Source organism: Pygocentrus nattereri, chromosome 15 (genome assembly GCF_015220715.1).
Source record: "Pygocentrus nattereri isolate fPygNat1 chromosome 15, fPygNat1.pri, whole genome shotgun sequence".
NCBI lineage: Eukaryota > Metazoa > Chordata > Actinopteri > Characiformes > Serrasalmidae > Pygocentrus > Pygocentrus nattereri.
The window spans coordinates 26,881,878-26,900,120 of NC_051225.1; the positions used below are offsets into that span (position 1 = coordinate 26,881,878).

The window sequence follows — 18,243 nt, forward strand, 5'->3', positions numbered from 1 at the left end:
GTGCTCTCTTGGACTCCGGGCCACGGACAGCGGTAGCGTCACCAGGGGTCAAATGCCTGATCTCCCGATGAAGTAATTTATAAAAAAAAAAAAAAAAAAAAAAAAAACTTTAAAATAAAATTCATAGCCATAAAACGCAAAATTCTGAGGCCTAACTGAAACGCCTCCAAAACAGACTGAAATTGCGTTTTATGCCTACTGTGAAAAGAGGTTAAGCTAAATATTTCCTTAATCGTTCAGTGTAAAACTGAGCTTACATCAACATATACATCTTACAAGCTTAAAATACCAAAACTGTCATTAAGTGATGTTAAACATTATTTAATAACAGGGTCACATCTTCACGAGCTTGGCACAGAAATGGAACTCAATATGCTAATTATCATAGCAAACATTTCCATGAAACAGTACTGTTTAATAAAATGTTCATGGTCACGTGACAAAACATAAAACATGAATAAAAATCTCATTCTCAGGAACTAACTATAATATTCCAAGCTTTATGTTAGTACAAGTTCTGTTAGAAGGTTGTGGAAATGACCCCAAGCCAAAAAGCCCCATGGCTGCTATGGAAGACTGGTGCTTCACATGATATAATGCAGTTTCTCACAGTCACTGATGAATACTGACAGTTAAAAATAATAATAATAATAATAATAATAATAATAATAATAATAATAATCATAAATCATAAACTATTATAATATTTTATTATGCTGTAATGTAGTTAGTCATTAGTTTTTTTTTTGTCAACGGCAAAAAATAATTACAGCAGCCTTTTACTGTCTCATAAAATCACAGCACAGCTTGGCTGAAACAATCTAAATAAACTGGCCGATTGCCATGTTAGGAGCGAAAAGTGCATGATTCTGATTCTGGCTGATCACAACTGAGCATCCCAACAGAACAGTACACTGCAACTAGAACACATTACATTATTACACATGCAATTAAGACACAATGATATATTTTTTTCCTATAAAACAACAAAGAACAATTTTTTAAATTTAAATTACAATTGTTGGATCACCCAAATATCTTGATTCACCACCCACAGAACACTTATCTAGAACACCTGGAATTGTGGATTCTGACAGTACACCACACATTAGATCCATATTGAACGTTGCTACAGCGAGCAACAACCAATGAACCGTCCAGCCCCAGAAGGAACTCAATAAAAGTGCAGAGAAATTCAAAAGTTAGTGGACAGGTACCAGTCAAAAATTGGTCCACAGCCTCCTCATCCAAACACACACACCACAGCATAGAACAGCACAACCAGGCCTACGAGTTTATATAAGCAGCGTTTCTTTAACTGCACTTTGTGGCTGAAAGCGTGATCTTGGGCTTTCTCAGAATCACACCCTGTATTCATCTCTTACTGTGTGTACCTCGCTCACTTCTCTGAGCAGGGCCACGGCTTCCGAGCAAAGCCTTGTTTTGCAGCATCTTGCCTGATAGAGAGAGCCCGGCCTATACCACATGCCAACATTATGGTCTCACATAGCCAGTGGCGTAACCACAAACAGCCTCAGAGACGGCAGAAACAACAGGGCAGAGAGGGCCCTCCAGACAGCCAGGACGAAGCAACGCCCATCCCAATTGCTGTTGTTTTAATGTTTTAGTTCTAAGACTCTCAGCTCCACAGCAGCACATGTCTGCTGACAGAGTATCAAAGGCATCTGTTTTAAAAACCAGGGCTGCAACTGATCACTTGGTGGATTAATCTCTTCACTACTACTTGCTTAATCGACTAATTTAACCACTAACCTTTCGGCTGTTTCCCCTTTCTTTGCTCCCATCACTGTGCAGTCACTGTTAAACGTTTAAATAATTTCTTCGTGGTTCACTACAACAATAGAAGCCGTACTGCCCCCTATGCTTCCTGCGCTGTATTGCAGTATGATAAGATGACCGCATATAATATGAACATTTTAAAGCACTTTCATTTTAAACAAACCCGTTTTAATCAATCCTACACCTGCAATTTCGTCCACTGAGACGACCTCGCTCTGGACCGAGAACGAAACCTGTCAGCGCCATTTAACAAACAGCATCCAGAAGCTACTCAAAGAAGCATAATCGTGAATATTCGTGATTGTAGTTAGGCAAAATATTTTGAATGATAAAAATCAAACACTGCATGATTAACCTGACATTATAATTACGATGTTACTTGTGATGCAATGAAGAAAAAAAAAAAATCACTATTAAACATTTCATATACATGAAATAACTTCAGGCAAAAACTGGAAAAGAGCCAACACTTGTAATACATCAGACCCTTCAGAGGAGATTAATGTGAGCTGTGCACGCTCTCTGCGTAGACCAATATGAATGGGTATAAGAATAACTTGAATTATTAGAATAATAGAACAAGCCAATCTCATACTGCACAGACAAATATTATGATTATAGTTAGTGTACCTTGTCTTACAGTCCCCAGGCTTCAATGCTGTACAAGCTGGCACGACTTGACTTAAGTCAGAGCCAATCCACAGTTCAATGGCTGTATAACTCAGCCTAATTGTTTACAGTAGCCCAAACTTGTTTGACTATCATTCAAACTTGGGATTAATCTGTAATTTATTGTGTTACTATAAGGCACTTCATCACACCTGAAATGTACACCAACTTCAAGGGAACCACAAAGTAAATCAGCCCCATAGTTAGCAAGCAGAGACCAAAGACTGCTGATGGTTGGCTCCCTAGAAGATGCAACACTATAAGACAAGCAGCTACTACAAAGTTAGAACCGTCTCACAATATAAAAAGGAGTGCAGCATCAAGTTGATCACGGAATGGAGAGCAGTGTTTGTAAACTCCCTTCTACAGCGAATGTGACATTTACGAAAGCCACCCTGTGCGCAGCTGCAACAACACCGGTGCCAAAAGCACACAGGCTGGACATTTTCCACCCAAAGCCAACCCCATAAGCTAGGAAATGCTATGCAAGATGGTGATACATGTTATCAGTGACCAAAATTATTATGGGGTTTGATATAACTGCATTATTCAGTATTAAAACATAATGAATACTAGTCCTGTGCTGACAACAGGCCTCTGCATCATGTCACTGCATGGTTGGCATCATATTGGGAACTCCAGGTCTAAGCTGCTTTTCTCCATTATTTTATAACATTAACAACCTCAGAAGACTGCCAGTCTCACTAAAATAACACACATAAATCAGTATGGATGATCAAACATGACAAGTGAACTAGTTTAGTATTAGTATCCTAAAGTTTAAATGGATGCTGTTATACAATAGGGCTGAAGTACAGTGGTAGACGTACTTTCACGCAACGTCATTTCAATGCGAAAGATTCTCAGGCTGCTCTAGTAGCACGGAAGTAGCCCTATTTATGTTTCAATGCTTTAACAATCTCATAATTCAGAAGACCCAAAAACAACTGGGGTGAAATGTATATGGGACAAAATGTATCAGATTTGGAACATTTGTGTTTACGACAGGGTGTGTTCGTGGTAAATTCTTGAAAATTACATTCATTTTTTCCCCTACAGAGAAAATGGCTTACACTTTGAGTTCCTAATATGGGCATGACCTTGACCATGTGAAGGCACATGACTTCAGAGGACTATTAATATTATAGAACACCATGATAATTTAGCATCAATATCAGCAAAAATGTTTTTTAAAATTGTTGCATCACTTTTGTCCAAACTAAAAATACTTTTCAAAAAATCTATGTTTTCACACCCAGCCTAACTAGCTACCAAGCCCATATTGTATATTGTGTACTGACATGTGCTTTGCAGTAAACTATTTGATTACACTGTATTTTTTAAAGACAATAACATACATGGTTATCAATTTTTACAATATGAAACAGTATGACTATATGTGGGTTTTACTCAATGGTGTAATAACACCAGTTGCTGTCTGATCTGTATGACAAGCCTAACCAGAAGAAGAATTTGTGGAAGCACACAAATTAAGTAAAAGCAAGCTGTTATGCTGCTCTTCAGCTTAAGAGTGGCCGTTGTGAATCGTCTGGTCCTGCCGTTGCTATGGATTCAAAGTGACAGAAGATGGAGCAGAAAGAGCCAGTTTTTGGCCAAGAAACATTCTGTGAGTGTGACCGTGTCCTCCTCCACAGAGGACCAGAAGCTGCAGTCACACAGAAGATAACACCCCAGTGTCCCACAGTGCAGCTCCCGCTGCCATTTCAGCTCAACTACAAGAAAAAAAACAAGTGTGCACCTAACACTAGAGAAACTGGCAGATATCATGATTGAGCCCTTTTCTTATTGATATTCACAGATATTCTCAACTGCCCATCAGCTGCATATTATCTTCAAAACCACTAGAGATGCACTGATTGTCAGTGCCAACAATATGTTTCATGTACATATCTGCTTATCACGATACATGAATTGTTCAAACTGGGATAAAATTTGCATAATTAGAACAAAAAAAAACACTAATTATCTCAGTTGTATTGATAAGAACCATGATCTCTAGGCAAGTATAAGGCATCATTTCAGCTGGGAATTCAGTCGCCAGAGTTACACAAGAGCTTGATATTCCCCTCATTTCCACAAAGCAGCAAAGTTCAGGCATGTTTCATATTCCTCCTCACAGGTGCCACAACACTTGGAGCTTAGCAGTAGCTCCGTGCTCACTAGGCACCTGGCGCATGGAGAAAGCCACTAGCTTGCTCAGTTACATCTCACAGACTGATCACTGTAACCTGAAGCGATCTAGAAGAACAAGCTAGAGAGAGAAAAACATAATGCTCTGAAACCAAATTTAATCCAAAGCATGATTTATCCAAAGTGTGTTCACATTTCTATAAAAGGAGCAGTGCATGTTCAGAAAAAGGGAACTGCTATAATATATTTTTATACGAGCGTTCACGCTTTCCTTTCGCCCCATAAGCTCACCTTGTTCAGCGACGGTACCAGCAGACCCCTCCATTTCGGTGCGTTCTCCTCGCTGAAGAAATCGTACTGGAACTGGGCCGCTTGCATGACTTCGATGGAGCCGCCGCCGGCCCTCGTTCCGTCTTGCTAAAGCCCTCGCCCGGCGAGCCGTGTGTCACACCAAAAAGGCAGAAGCAGGGCCATACACAGGCCCGGGGCCGGGAAGGAGCCTGGGCGAGCGGACCGAGAGGGCAAAGCAGCGACCTAATGCGACCATCGCATCGCTGGCGGAGAGCTGAGAGGGAACGAACTCTCGCTGAGTGAGGACGTCAAAGCTTCTGCGGAGAGGAGACGAGGTGTGAGGTAAAAAAAACAAAAACAAGACGAAACTCGCCTTATTGGCTCCAAAAAATGGCCACAGACGTGTAGTCTGAAGCTGAAAAATCAACTGCAGCAAAAACAAACAGCAAGGTGTAACGTTACAGCTGTCTAAGCCTGCATCGACCCCACTTCCAGAACTCCAAAACGGGATGACGCTAGCTCGGCTAAGCTAACAATAATAATAATAAACGGTTCGGCTCGCTATGCTAAGCTAAGCGGCGATTTGGCTACACATGATATTATTTCAAAGTGAAATGCGGCACCACAGTGAAAGTCGGAATGTACTGTTCCTCTTCTACAGACCGACTGCTACCAGTTTAGGACAAAAGAGGCTCCAGCGCACATTCGTCCATTTTAGCCGGATCTTCTGGAGGGTGGCTAACCATGAATTTAGCCACGGTGCGTTAGCTTAGAGACAGCATTATTATCTCCTGACAGCGTTGGCAGACGCTGAAGAATGCGTTTAAATCCAGAGCACAGGGCGCAGTTACCAAATTGGAGTTTTTTGCTGCTTAGAAACGAGCAGGTTGGTTTATTTTGGGCGGTTGTTGTGGCTCGGCTGCAGCTGTAGTGGATCATGCGCAGTGGAGAGCAGAGCGGAGGCAGCACTGCCCGACACTCAGTCCGCTAGGCTGGGTGGATAAAAACTGAGCTGTTTTGCGCGCTGGACATCGCTCGTACCGATTGATACAGTGCCGAAAACCGTAAACGATTTCAGAACCGCCCCCGAACTTGTGAACGTAGTTCGCTCTCGCTGCTCTCCAGCTAATAAACCCAAAGAGATCGCTACGCCAAAGAGGTCGCAGGCGCAACCAATTGATAGTCGAAAAGGGAAGGCACTACGGAGCGTGATTGCCGAGAAAGAGAGCGAGTCAGCCGTCAGCAGGAGGCTGCAGGGCTTTTGTTTGTTTGTTTTAAAGCTGTAAGTACATTTAATGTATATTTACATGTACACATGAAATAGTGGAGCTTTCAGTCATGCATATTATAGAAAAGTTAGTGTCTGAGAAAGATGATACACAAGGCAGATGACCACTCGCAGATCTTTTTACCACGTGAATTGTTTTTATTCCTTTATTTTCAACTGTTTTCTCAATTCTTTTTAATTTCACAAACCATTTTAGTCTTAGCATATAAGTATATTGTCAAAGTACGATTTTTCTCCTAGTAAACCACACATCATAAGTATTGATTCACAAACAACAGGCATTTTACAATGGGGTTTTTACAAATTAATTTTTTTTTTTCAAAGCACATTTTTGTTTTCTATTTAACTTTACAATGTACCGTTTAACAACTTGTTTGCTTGAAACAAATAGTATTTAAACCATAGTTTCTGAACTTCTGTAGCAGTGCACCGATGACCAGCAGGTTCTCTCAACACTCAGACTCTGTTTACACTCAACAGCTCCATTTAGTCATGTTTCTGACTGGTAAACTCCCAAAAGCCTTGGATAAAAACTGCTTTTTTTTTTTTTTTTTTTTTTTACTTCTGCTTCTTCTTTTTTTTTACTTCTACTACTGCTTCTGGCAGCAATATTGATTTAGTATGTTTTAAAAATATATATTTTAAAATACTGACTTGGCATTTTTAAATAGTTACTCATTTTTTCAAAATACTGGTTTACTTCTCGAAACACGTGTAATACTGAAAAGCGCCGCGGGATTGGCAGCCTGCTGCATCAGCTCCGGCTCACTTTCAGCGTTTTTCTTATTTTCTAGAATTTTCTCCATTTATTTTTTCTTCTGAAGAATAGGGTTATATTTTTTATCTTATTTTTCATGTTTAGTTTTAGTATACATTGTAACATACTGTAAAAAACCTCGTTAAGTCATTAAAGTTAATTACTCGCTTTATTCTCCTCGTTTTTTCTGCTTTTCTTCCTGAGCGCCTAGCGGTCCCTTTGCTGCTGTGACGTGGTTTCCCCGCTGTGGGACTAATGAAGGATTATTTTATCTTATAATACGACGGCGTTTTAGGGCCGCTGTTAATAAAAATAAAGATAGCAGACTTCGAGAATGAAGTCGAAATATTTCGAGACTGTAGGGGGCTGCCATGACGCCTTGGGGTCTCGGTTGCTTTAGAACCGAGTCCCTCTGGTTCGCTGCGCGCCTCCAAATGAAATCGCCATAAACGCTTAAACCGTCAGAGAGACCCGTCGCCGCCGGTGACGTCGTCGTGTTGTCGTCATTCGCGCGCCTGGCGGGAAACTGGCGCTGTTTCGGAGTAAAACAGCTGTAAAGCTGCGGCTAACGGGTGAGAGCGGCTCATATTTCTGCAAGTGACGCTCGCTAAATGAGTTTTAGTTAAAAGTGCGGCTTGTACTGTCAACAGTTTTTACGGAAATGTTCAGTTAGACGCTGAACCTGACTGAGGTTCGTGTCGTTGCTGAGGAGCAGCGCTGGTTCGAGCGGCTAACAGTACGAACTCCCCTGTTTCAGAAAGTATCTCACACGCTTGTGTCACTAACGTACTGCTTGTCGTTTTAAAGCCGCTAGTCCTGTCGAGAGGGAATCATGCAGGCGTTTCTGAAAGGATCTACACAGAGCGTTAAGCCGCAGAGGGATAAGGCTGCAGCTGGCAGCGGTGGAGAGAAGCGACAGAAAGCCGTGCCGTGGGTGGAGAAGTAGTAAGTAACTCGCATGCATGTTTTGGATAATGTACCATAGCATACTGTAGACACTCAGAAGTGTACGGAAAATCGTAATTTCTGTGATGGGATATACCTCAGAAACCACGAAGAGAAGGCCTCACACTAAATTTCAGAAGTCAAATGCATCATGGAATTTAATAAGAAATAAAAAAAGGATGGTTAAAAATGAAGAAAAGTAGTTTTAACCTGTTCACGCAAACACACGTAACCTCACATGCAAAGGCTTAAATAAGAAAAGCAAGAGAGTCAGCAGACTAAAAGAGTGAGTGGTGAGAGCACCTGCCCATCTAATGCAGACTCGTCACAGCAATTAATTTATGCTAATTATATGTAAATTAGCCAAGCTACTTATTCAATTTCTGAGTCATCATTACAACTCAAAATTATTATAACGCACACTTGGATGGGCTTAGAAACAAAACTGAACGCAGTGTCATCAGAGACGTTCAGTCAACAAAGATCGTGTCACTCATGCCCATCTTAATAACCTCAGCGAGAGTCGTTCTCAGTCAGGCTTGAGGCCTTGAAGGTTCCCAAATGGTCACCTTTCACCCAGTTACACAAAAATCCAAATACCCAGTTCTAACTCCTGAACTGTCAGCCGTCGCCATGTCTGGTATGATAGGTTTTAGATGGGCATAAAACAGTCCTTATCTCCTGTCTCAGTGTCCTTTTCAAGGAACATGTCACAGGCCTCACGGAGACACAAAGAACTAATATACCTTGCTGGAAGAAAAATGTTCTTAAGCTAAATCTTTATAATATAAAAGGTTCAAATTTGATTACAGGAGATGATCTATATCCCTTCAGTGTATGGCTAGACGCTGATAGAATCAGAATCAATCCTTTATTGATCCCGTAGGGAAATTGCAGTTGTTACAGTTGCAACCATTTATGTAAAAGTGTAAACACTTTAATAATTTAAAACAAAGATATAGAGAAATTTGCAACATGTACACAAGCTTTAAGGTCTTATGAATACAGTAAAGTGGTGATGACTGTGATAATAAGTATTAAACATCTTGTATAAAGCAGTTCTAAATTATTGTACCTCTGAGTTATTGCACACACTTATTATTACACATATGAACAGTACTGTTAGGTATTGAGTTTTGCACAGATGAACCATACTATTACACACTGAGGGAGGAGTTACAGAGTTTGATGGCCACAGGTAAAGAGTGACTTCCTGTGGTGCATTTTGGTAGAATGAGTCTTGCACTGAAGGAGCTCCTGTGTCTCATCACCGTGTCGTATGATATATGATAACTTGATATGATGGAGGTTTTAGCAGCATTAGAGTCAACATAAATTAATTTCTTACTTTTTTCCTCTAGTGAGTTCATACCCCTGGCCATACTAAGCACAATTCATTTAAGCACAAACATCTTGTTTTTCTGTAGTCAATTTACAGTACTGTACAAAATTGTGTGCACTTGAGAAGATTATATTGTTATGATCTAGCCAGTAGGGTATTTCTCCTAAAGTAAAAACACATATTACATTAAATGCAAATAATACAGTACAGATTTTATGCATATTGTTTTGTTCATATAAGCATTTTCAAATCTCTCCTTGTGGCAGCCCAGTATTGCATACCTCTAAACCATCTTCAATTCTGACTCAGCGGTGTTCTCTACAGTGGCCTGTTTCATATCAAACCACTCTGAGGGACTTGGTTTAATGATTGTCTTGATGAAGTTATTCAGAGAAGTTGAATAATTAATTGAAGTTCCCTTAAATACTGTTATTCTAGACAGGAGCTTATGTGAACCAGACTTGTACACCTTTGCGATATTTGCAGTGTATTTTAATACTGAGAACTTACTGTTCTGTGTACATTTTAATGGAGTGTTATGCTGTGGTCTGGTCCGAGATCACTAGCCGAGAGTTAGACCAGTCGTGCCTGTGCTAACTCCCACATATTTATGGCATTACTACTTTTGAAACCAAGTCTTCAGCTTTGGTCTTCACTTTGAGGCTTTATGACAGATATTTCCTTTGCATGTCTGCAATAACTGACACATATCTTTTTTTTTTTCTTTAAACAGCAGACCGAAGTGTGTGGATGAAGTTGCTTTTCAAGAGGAAGTAGTAGCAGTGTTGAAGAAATCACTAGAGGGCGCTGATGTGAGTGTATTTGTAATTTATGGTCCGATTCACAACATGGTATTCTAGTATAATCTATTGTGCAAAAGGCGGAGAATACACATCATGTATTTAATTTCCAGTTAAAGTGGCAATAATCACAGGATGATGCATGGACTCTAGGGTGGTCAATCCATTGTTCTGAGAATACCAGCAGCTTCCTTGTTTGATTTGCAAATCATATTATTTCTTTAATATTTTACCACTGATTTATTAATGGTAAAACTTTGCTGAGGTGAAAATGAATGCCATGATGAATTCTACTAAATGCCAGGAGATATTAGCCAAAATCCATCTCCCTGGACCGGAAGGCCAAAGTTTGGTCATGGGTGGACCTTTCAGCAATATAGTGGTGTAATGGTTGCATAAACACAAAATCAGTCTTTTGCAATGGCCCTCTGAGTCTTTAGACTTTAAGTATATAAGATTTTTTGTATTGAAACAAAAGTCAAGAATATCAAGAACTGGAAATGTGGTCCAGAATCCCTCAACAAGTGTTCTCCACCCTTGTTAAGCATCACAGAAAGTGGCGCCAGCAGAGGCTTTACCACGTTTTCCCCAAAAAAAAAAGTTTCTTTAATTTTTTAAATATGTTCTAAAACACAGTATACAAATACAAATATGTAGCTTATGAATTTGTGTAAGCCTGAAGTATCGCTTTTTGCATGTGTGGTTAATGTAGTATATTGATTTTAGCTTGTTTTCATGAAAGTTAACTGTATGTATAAATGTAATTTGTGCAGACTCCCTTTCTTTTTCTGTAGCTTCCTAATCTGCTGTTTTATGGACCACCTGGAACAGGAAAGACCTCCACTATTCTTGCTGCAGCAAGAGAGCTTTATGGGTAAAAATACGAACCATTCTCTTTGTTATTCATCAAGCTAGAAGACTATGCTTCTGTCTATATATGAAGTTCTGCTGAAGTCTAGGTACTAGTTAATTGGGTATAGTTATAAACACTTGGGGCCAGTTGGCCAGGTTCCAGACCCAGAATACAATTAAACCTGGACTGAACATAATGTCCAATGGTGATTCACTATTGACATTTCAGTGTAGTCCAATACTAGGCTTAATTTATGTCTGGGAAATCGATTCTTATTGCTGACTATTGCATTTAGAGAAAGAGAACGCTGCATTCCACCTCTGAAAAAGTATTAAATTGTAAGTCAATCTAGATAAGAGGACATGCAGAACTGTAAATGTTGTGTTGAAATTGACCAAACCCTGCTTTGTCTGCAGCCCGGAGCTCTACCGGCAGAGAGTGTTGGAGCTGAATGCATCTGATGAGAGAGGGATTCAGGTGGTCCGGGAAAAGGTGAAGAATTTTGCTCAGTTGACAGTGGCTGGTACACGACCCGAGTAAGTTTTGGTGAAATGTCTGAACTGGTCTGTTTGATTTAATATTCTTCAGTATTATTTGCGTCATGTGTTTTTTGGTGTAATGTTTTCCTGTTATTACTCCAGTGGGAAGGCTTGCCCTCCATTTAAAATCATAATACTGGATGAGGCAGACTCAATGACCAGTGCTGCCCAGGCTGCTCTCAGGCGCACCATGGAGAAAGAGTCACGCACCACACGCTTCTGCCTTATCTGCAACTACGTCAGCAGGTCTGAAAAGCTTTACACCTCCCTTTACCTTATCTCTTTGCTTTTTATAAAGACGTAATTGATAACATGGGTTTTTCTTGTTCCAGAATCATTGAGCCTTTGACTTCCCGGTGCTCCAAGTTCCGCTTTAAACCTCTTGCCAATGACATCCAACAGGAGCGACTCATAGAAATCTGTGAGAAAGAGAGCCTCAAATACAGCAAAGAGGTACATGATGATCTGTGCATTTGTCATTATCAACAAAAATATCACTTTTTATTAGCAACTCTTTGGATTGCTGGGATTTAAACACACGGTCTCTTGAAGCACTTGGAAGCCCAGTGTGTCCCCTCTTCTTTAAATACATCATAGTGGCTGTGCCAGTAAATCTGAACACAAAACATGGTTAAAGAAAACCCAAAAAACTTTAGTGTGAGAATTATGTTATAATATAACAATATGTTATAACAAAAAAACAAAACCTTTTTTATTTTAGAGAACTTATGGAAAAACAAAAAAAAGGATGTTAAAAAATTAAAAGAAACCAAAGCGGCCTGCAAAAAGAAGCTCCAGTTTCAGTGCTAGATTATTTCTTACTTAATGTTTGAAATTTTGTTTTTTTGAAGAATGGAGAAAAGGCAGTTGTATCAGGTAGTAAAGCACCATTAAGTAAAACTTTTGGAGTCTAACATCTTAAATCTGAAATGTTACCTCCTTAAAATTGAAAACTGGCCACAAATGTTTAGTAGTTATTTAAGTGATATCCTCTTCTTGCTATGGGTCATTGATAATGAAAATAAGCAACAATCAAATAAGATCTGTCATAACAATAACACACCCTTTTCCCAGGAAAGTTCAGACATTTCATAAAATGCAGTGAAAACAAGAATCTGTTCTTGACCCTTTTAACTGACAAAAGCACAGAGAAATGATTTTCACTGTTTACCACTATTTGGCTGTACAACTTGATTGTATTGGGTAAATATTAATAAATTTTGAATTTGATGCATGCAATGCACACAAAAGTTGAAATGAGAAAAAAACTCAAAATGAGAGCTTACAATGTTTTGAAACATTCCATAACAAGCAGGTGAATTGGTCACAAGCGAGGGCTTCATGATTGGGTGAAAAAAAACAAGCGTCCAGCAAAGGCAGCCTTTGTAAGCAAAGATTGTCGCTCACCATTTTGTCTCAACAAGCTATGTGAGAGAATTGTCAAACTGTTTAAACATAACATTTCTTAACACAAGATTGCAAAGAATTTAGTTCTTTCTCCATCTACCATATATAATATTGTGAAAAAATCCAGAGAAATCTCTGTGTAGGGCAAAACCAGAAACTGCTGTTTAATGTGTGTGACCTTTGAGCCTTTAGATGACATTAAATGAGAAACGGTCATGGTACTGTATTTAAATATAGCCACATGGGCTCACATACTCTAGAAAACCATTGACAGATAGTTGGCCTCTGCATCAAGAAATGCAACTTGAATCAAATTGATATGATGGTATGAGTGGATCAGACACAGCAGTTGGAGTTTGTAAATGTTGTCCACTCACTGTCAACTCTATTAGACACACCTACCTTGTCAGTCTACCTTGTAGATATAAAGTCAGAAACGATAGCTCATCTGCTGCTGCACAGTTTGTGTTGATCATCCTCTAGTCCTTGATCAGTGGTCACAGGATGCTGTTGGCTGGACATTTTCGGCTGGTGGACTATTCTCTGTCCAGCAGTGACAATGAGGTGTTTAAAAACTCCAGCAGCACTGCTGTGTCTGATCCACTCAGACCAGTGCAACACACACCACCACCTCGTCAGTGTTACTGCAGTGCTGAGAATGATCCACCTGCTCTGTGAGGGTCCAGGAGGTCTTGACCACTGAAGAACAGGGTAAAAGGGGGCTAACAAAGTATTAGAGAAACAGATGGACTACAGTCTGTAACTGTAGAACTACAAGGTGCTCCTATAAAGTAACTGGAACTGCTGAAATGGACAACGAGCATAGAAACAAGGAGGTGGTCATAATGCAAGATATCTTGGACTGCATGTGAAGTAGGCCATGCTGTTTGATGAAAAACAGTTGTACTTAGTCGTTCTGTATATTCTTTTACAGGGAATTGAAGCGCTGGTGAAGGTGTCAGAGGGTGATCTGCGGAAAGCAATAACGCTTCTCCAGAGTGCAGCCAGGCTCAGTACAGAGAAAGAAATCACAGAAAGCGTCATCATAGAGATCGCAGGGGTGAGCCGTCATACGATAACATAGCAGCTTTATAATGCTGATTTAGCAGAATCTCAGAATTTGGAATTTCAGACTTGTTTGAACACGTGAATGTGTTCTGGTTTTAGGTGGTTCCGCCTAAAGTGATCGAAAATCTGCTTCAAACCTGTTACAAAGGCACCTTTGAAAAACTAGAGGTCGCTGTGAAGGTATGTGCTGGAGTACTATGTACAGTTCACTGATATGACTTATCTTTGTTTTTATGTTAAAATTCTGATTATGATTATGATTGAAACTTGGCTACATTCAGATAGCTGGTACACACTGCTTTTTATTTAGTTTAGCCGTTAGATTCTCTGCTTATAATATAACTCCTTTTTCATTGACAATGTAATTAACATCATAACTTTTTTTTGTTGAACATCGATCATCTATGCTTGTGCAAAATTTGTGGATACATTGACCAAATTAAGCCTTGTCTGAAAAAACTCTGCTTTGTTGTTCTTTGTCCACTGCTGACAGACTATGATAGATGAAGGCTATGCTGGAACACAGATCCTCAACCAGCTCCATGACATCATCATAGAGGAAAGCTTGAGTGACAAACAGAAGTCTGTTATCACAGAGAAGATGGCAGTAAGTGTTGGGGAAATAATGTAATTGTTTAATTTGTGTGTTCCATGTGTTAAGTGGATTCTGCCTTCTAATATGGTTGGAATTGGACTGTATGAAAAGTTTGACAAGAAATTACCTCGGTTTTCGGTATCATTGTGATGTGAAAACATACATTCTGATCGTTTCACTACAGTTATTGTATTGAAATACGTTATTTAACCTCTTTGGCACAAAAATCTACCAATTTAAGTAAACAAAATGATCACCAAAACCACTGTATACTGTTCAGATTTTAACTGTATAAATCTTGGTGCATGTTTTGCAGGGAGACAGCAGTAAGCTATTAACTTCCCAAATAACCTTCTTTACCTCAATACTTTAAAAAAAGTAATCCGTTCAGATTCCACTGTATCAATGGCCGCAGTCTAGAACCTGACATCATTCACCGCGTTAGGCTCCAGGACTCGTCATTCATAAGAAACCTCTAAAAGCGTTTTGGCTGTATAGTTGCCCAACTTTTAAAATCTGAAAGGAAGTGGAAACAGTTGCGGGACACCCTTTTCCGTATACTAGCAGAACGCCTCTCTGACATAATAGCAAACTCAATAAGCAAGCTATTTTTATTTGAAGTTTGGTCTAACCAAGTCTTACATACCCTGAATAATATTTTTAATAAACAGGGTCTGAAATCATTTCAGGATCTTGGAGAAAAGTTAATTTTGCCAGGGTTCCTTTTTTATATTTAATATTGAGCTCTGCTTTAAAATTTTAGTGTGCCATGGTCTAATCAAATAATTCTGTACCCTTTACAGAAACGCATAGACTCTACTGTTGTATCAAGAGGCATGATATCTACAGTGTACACATTACTCCTTAAACATATTTTAATTCTTTAGTGTCTTTTTTTTGGGAAAGGGAATTTGCTGTTAAACCTAGTTGGGTCACAGAGTGGAAGAATAATTTTATTACTTCAAAGAATCATCATACTTCAGTTCATCAAATGATTCATTCTGAGTTCATATTAAAGGCACATGCTACACCCACTTTACTGTACAGACTTAAAGTTAGGAAGCCCTTGTGGTCAATTCTGTAACTCAACAGCTGTTGGAATGTATATACATATATTTTAGGAGTGTTCTATTGTGGATATGTTCTGGTCCCATGTTCAAGATGGTCTCTCTCTAATATTTTGGGGAAATTTTACCCCAGATTTGTGGACTTTCCTTTGACTTGATGACTGCAGAGTTTTTTCAACTTACCAAGAAAGGCTTTTTGGCCGGCCTTACAGCAGCCAAAAAAGACAATCTTGAAAACCCTCCATTGTTGTGCATCTAATTTGGCTTACTTATTTTGGGGCCATTTCTCCTCTGAGAGGTATCGCAGCCAGGATAAATAAGGCCAAAACAAGAACAACTGTATCAAGGTCAAATACTGAGAAAGATCTGTTAAAAATAATGAGAGCTTAATGACTTTTATTAACTGATGTGAGTGTGGAAACTCTCACTGATCATCACTACTATCGCCATTAGCATTACTGGAATCAAATAGTAACTATTAACTCTATATCTATCATGAGGAATCCTGTGTGCATATCTTGGACTTTGTCAATACAGTTCTTGTGATTCATATGTTTGCTTATTCACCAGGGTATATTTTGGTTTTACCCTCTGAATTTACATGACCAAACCTTAAGGCAAATTATTAAGTAATTGCAAGAAATAAGTTGTTTTTATTTATTAAGTTCCCTCAAATTAACAAAAAATGTTTTATGATATATACATACACGTATTGAGATGCTTACAATTTACTGCTGAATGCCAAAAATCTTAGACACTCTTTGTATTATTTTATAGAAATAATTTTTCCAGAGCAGATCACTGAAGAGATGCCATCTGTTTATAGTTTATAGCCCAGATTTGTGGAAAAATGGATCGGCTTTCAGTAGACAAAAATATATAAATGATAAATGTTTTTTTTCATGTTTTGTCATTAGGTGGTTGATAAATGCTTGGTAGACGGTGCTGATGAATACTTGCAGCTGTTGGGCCTCTCCTCCGTCATCATGCAGCAGGCCACACAGAACAGCTGAGTGCACCATGGACTACAGTAGAGACCCTCCATTCATTTTGAATCTTTTGTACTTAAAAAAAAAAAAAAAAAGATGTAATTAAACTTTACTTTTCTCAAATCTTCATTGTCTGTACTGTTCTCATTGACCATTTGGTAGATGCATTGATTACATGAAATAAGTGGTGGTAACTAAAAGTATACTTATTTCAGAGCCCAAGGGAGGAGTAGTCACCAAACCGGCCTAGGCAAGACCAAAAAGGGCGCCTCCTGTAAAATCGCTGCATAATAGCAGAATTGTGTGTAATAGAAGCCACTACTGATTGTCTGTTTTCATTAGTAACTGAAAGCAGCTTAGTCTATGTCCAGTCTATTGGATGTACCTCCAAATTGAGCATCTCTGTTTAATAGCAGGTTGTCAAGCACTGGTTACTCTCTTCCATGTGTTCTGGACAGTGTTGTGCGGCTGGGGCGACTTGCCCTCAAGGAGACATGTTCTAACCATAGCCCTCTTAGGACTGTTTACGGTGCTGTAGAACTTCAGAGAGACTTGCTATAGTGTTTAAGTAAGACTCAGTTGAGATGAAACAAATATTAAATGTGGCTGTTTATTTTCCCTGCAGTCACCACAAGCAAACATTCTGACAGCATGAGACTCAGAATAGCTAACTTGCTGGTGGTGATTATTTTGGAAAGTTCAGCATGACTATTTTTGATGAACACCAAACTTGTTTTTAGCTTGTGAGCAAGCTAAAAAGCACTTTAAACATCCATTTAAATGTGCATTAAAAAGGGGGGTGTAACATTTGCAACAAGTCTTTTTACAGGTTATACTGTTTGTGCCGGAACTCACGACATATATACTTCCATACAGTAATGTACTGAATTAAACTTTGTATTGAAGAAAGCTTTCTGAGCATTTGCTTCCATGATAAGTGGGGATGGTGGAAGTAGAAGGTGAATCCTACTGGATGATGGAAACAAAGTGTAAATGTTTTCAAGGTTGGGAAAGGCCACTGCCTTTGGATCAAGGATTATAGAGGTTTTAAAAAGGGCCAATTTTAGTCAGGCTGGTCCAAAAAAAAAGTTTTCCTGTTTTGCTCCCTCCCTGATTTCAGATGTAAAGATACTGTGTCAATTATGTCAACCAGTTGGATCGCTGATGAGTCTGAAAAATCATAAATGTGTATATTTTAAAATTTATTTTCAAAACAGAAAAGTACTTTTCATGGTTTGTGCTATGTACAGTGTAGTGGCCCAGAGCAGTGTCTGATGTCAAGGTTATTTATGATTAAACAGCTTTAATACAAATATGAAATTAATTAAAAAGTGCTTACATAATTCAGAAAGGCCAGGAAATCTGACTGCTCTACAATAACTATGTTAGTTTCCCATAGTTGGCAGATTTGAAACAGCACTTATACTTGTTAGTCCAGAAGTAAATGGTTAAACAACAGAGAACATCTAACATGTATCTTTATTGGTCTAGGGAAAAAAAATTCTGAAAGAATAATTGTAACGAGCCCATGTGTCCCACAACAGCAGTCTACTTGTACTGCACCTACAACAATCCTCATTACAGCTAGCGATCAAAAGTCACTTCAGTTAGCAAAACCGGACTTTATAAATGTCCTTCAGCATTGAGACCAAAAGACTCAAATAGCGTTTTCAATAAAATAA

General features: G+C 39.0%; 2 protein-coding genes across 5 annotated transcripts in view; one reads left to right on the top strand and one right to left on the bottom strand.

Annotated features, from left to right (window-relative positions):
- sos1 (son of sevenless homolog 1 (Drosophila)) overlaps positions 1–5,048 on the bottom strand; it is a 55,088-nt gene extending 50,040 nt beyond the window's left edge. For both annotated transcript variants that reach the window (XM_017712032.2, XM_017712033.2), the window contains exon 1: positions 4,912–5,048. In XM_017712032.2, coding sequence (XP_017567521.1) covers positions 4,912–4,998 — 87 coding nt within the window. In that variant the 5' untranslated portion in view covers positions 4,999–5,048. The remainder of the gene's footprint in view (positions 1–4,911) is intronic.
- A 71-nt stretch (positions 5,049–5,119) lies between these two features.
- On the top strand, positions 5,120–16,684 carry rfc4 (replication factor C (activator 1) 4). 3 transcript variants are annotated; one of them, XM_017712036.2, is made up of 11 exons: positions 5,120–5,253; positions 7,764–7,901; positions 9,977–10,055; positions 10,838–10,917; positions 11,313–11,432; positions 11,538–11,681; positions 11,768–11,888; positions 13,777–13,902; positions 14,010–14,090; positions 14,404–14,517; positions 16,490–16,585. In XM_017712036.2, exons 2-11 carry the CDS (start codon positions 7,789–7,791, stop codon positions 16,583–16,585), a joined length of 1,074 nt encoding a protein of 357 aa, XP_017567525.1. In that variant the 5' UTR covers positions 5,120–5,253; positions 7,764–7,788. The 3 variants fall into 3 exon arrangements, with proteins under 3 accessions (XP_017567525.1, XP_037401204.1, XP_017567523.1); XM_037545307.1 differs by lacking the exon at positions 5,120–5,253 and adding an exon at positions 6,069–6,193; XM_017712034.2 differs by lacking the exon at positions 5,120–5,253 and adding an exon at positions 7,380–7,528 and having other exon boundaries at positions 16,490–16,684.
- The last annotated feature ends 1,559 nt before the right edge of the window (positions 16,685–18,243 follow it).

Coding starts and splice junctions, on each gene's coding strand:
- rfc4 (XM_017712036.2), top strand. CDS start 7,789: ATGCAGGCGTTTCTGAAAGGATCTACACAGAGCGTTAAGCCGCAGAGG. Junction 14,091..14,403: donor AACTAGAGGTCGCTGTGAAG/GTATGTGCTGGA, acceptor CACTGCTGACAG/ACTATGATAGATGAAGGCTA. Junction 14,518..16,489: donor TTATCACAGAGAAGATGGCA/GTAAGTGTTGGG, acceptor TTTTGTCATTAG/GTGGTTGATAAATGCTTGGT.